Genomic DNA, 2104 nt, shown 5'->3' with positions numbered 1-2104 from the left:
CGTTCGTTAGGTGTGGGCGCACCTTTAGAAAACATCGGCTCACTAGCGCCGAATTCTCACCTACATGTCGATAACACGAATCACGGTTTGTGATGGAGGATTTTGCATTGATAGCAAGTAGCAAGTGTCAAATCGTTAATATCTTGATGGGTTCTCAATTATTTTATCACATTCAGAAAAGTTATTGATAAAACTTGACTATTATTTAGTACAACAAACTTTTTTTGTGAAAATATTAAAAATGTCGGAGGAGACATTACGTCTATGAATGATCAGGCAGTTAAAATTGAACTACCACCAGAATATTCACCAGAAGACATTAACTCGAAATGGAGGATGATTTTGATGATCCCGATGTTAGTGTTAAATCTGAATCGTGTGCTGAAGATGGTGATACGTGTTTAGAAAGATTTATGAATTCGAGGTGACAATTGAAGAAGAAGTCAAACAGGAGTTAGTTGAGACATCAACTTATGAATGTGACATTTGCAATAGATCATTCGCAAAAACACATCATTTAAAAGAACATATGGCCGATCATATTCATAACAATAGAAAAGAACGTCCTTTCAAATGCGAAATCTGTTACAAGACTTTTAATCAATTAAATACTCTGAAAATACACATACTCATACACAGTGGTGAGCCCCCTCACAAATGCAGTACGTGCAATAAGAGATTCACACAATTATCTAAAATGAAAGTCACATGCTTATTCACAGAGGTGAGCGACCCCATCGATGCAGTATATGCAATAAGACATTCACACTATCAGGTAATCTGAAAAAAAACACATGCTTATTCACAGTGGTGAGCGACCCCATCGATGCAATATATGCAAAAGGGCATTCATGCGAACAGCTGATCTAAAAAAACACATGCTTATCATAATGGAGTACGCCCCCCAGCATGCAATATATGCAAGAAGACATTTAGCGATTAAATTGTCTGAAAAGACACATGATGATACATAGTGGAGTACGTCCCATGAATGCAACATATGCAATAAGACATTCACAGTTTTAAGTAATCTGAAAATTCACAAGCTGATACACAGTGGAGTACGACCCCATGAATGCAATATATGCAAAAAGACATTTACACAATCAGGTCATCTAAAAAGTCACATGCTGATGCACAGTGAAGTAAGTCCCCATGAATGCAACATATGCAATAAGACATTCACAGAAAAAGGTAGTCTGAAACGTCACATGATCGTTCACACTGGAGTTCGCCAAAAAAAACATTCACAGAAAGAGGTCATATGAAAAAACATATGCTGATACATAAATGAGAGCCTTCCTATAAATGTGAAGTATGTAATAAGGAATTTACTTGAAGAGACACATGGCATTTCACAGTCAGAAGCGTGGTGAAGATCAATGAAACATAAGCATACACCTAAGTCTTGTTTTTACACGGAGATTGGTTCCAGAAGAATCGTGTTTGTAAAAAAAAAACGTGTAAAAAAAGACATTGATCTTATACAAAATGGGTGGTGATTTGTTCCTAATCTCTAAAACCTATTAAAATGGTGAAAAACAAGAATTTTAAGAACAAGAATTAAATTAGTGCTATCACATTGCTTTGACCAGTAAAAATTGTTTGTACGCGCTAAAAGGGAATTCACTTAATCTTTAAGCTAGTGTTTGCAAACTATCGATACTATCGATGGTTTCAGACTTTTTTCTTTCATAAATACTTTTTTGTGATATGAACATACTTCGCAAAAATTTAATTTGACAAAAAAAATTTAGGTACATAAAATTTCAAATCGTGCTAAATGGAATAAATTCGTGTAAAAAAATTAAAAATATTCAATTTTCAAACCGTGTTATATCAAAACCGTGTACAAAAAGACCGTGTAAAAACAGACTTAGGTGTATTTGTTCACTTAAATTCAAATATTGTGAAATTTTCTTGTATGTAATGATATGTATAAATAGTAGTAAATACTACATTACTTTTGTTTCATTACATGGACTGTAGAATAAAAGTAAAAGTTTAGGTATTTGTTTTATTTATTTTCAATACAGCAATGTGTAGTTATTGTTTCACGATTTTATAAAGAATTTTATTACCTTTTTATTGATATATAAAAATA

The 2104-nt window shown here is 33.1% G+C and overlaps 1 protein-coding gene across 1 annotated transcript; it reads left to right on the top strand.

The window, feature by feature from the left end:
* Positions 1-329: 329 nt before the first annotated feature.
* Positions 330-1268, top strand: LOC113391223 (zinc finger protein 83-like). Its single transcript, XM_026627174.1, has 3 exons — positions 330-424; positions 496-775; positions 1047-1268. Exons 1-3 carry the CDS (start codon positions 330-332, stop codon positions 1266-1268), a joined length of 597 nt encoding a protein of 198 aa, XP_026482959.1.
* The last annotated feature ends 836 nt before the right edge of the window (positions 1269-2104 follow it).

The sequence above is a fragment of the Ctenocephalides felis genome, unplaced genomic scaffold (assembly GCF_003426905.1).
Source record: "Ctenocephalides felis isolate EL2017-DRISC unplaced genomic scaffold, ASM342690v1 CF-g0.4_SCAFFOLD_00845, whole genome shotgun sequence".
NCBI classification, from domain to species: domain Eukaryota; kingdom Metazoa; phylum Arthropoda; class Insecta; order Siphonaptera; family Pulicidae; genus Ctenocephalides; species Ctenocephalides felis.
This window is presented reverse-complemented; position numbering and strand designations above follow the sequence as displayed.

Bases quoted from the DNA above. Each gene is read 5' to 3' on its own strand.
- LOC113391223 (XM_026627174.1), top strand. From the start codon at position 330: ATGGAGGATGATTTTGATGATCCCGATGTTAGTGTTAAATCTGAATCG. The intron at 425-495 runs GTGACAATTGAA...CATTTGCAATAG, and splicing joins GAAAGATTTATGAATTCGAG to ATCATTCGCAAAAACACATC. The intron at 776-1,046 runs GTAATCTGAAAA...AAAATTCACAAG, and splicing joins TAAGACATTCACACTATCAG to CTGATACACAGTGGAGTACG.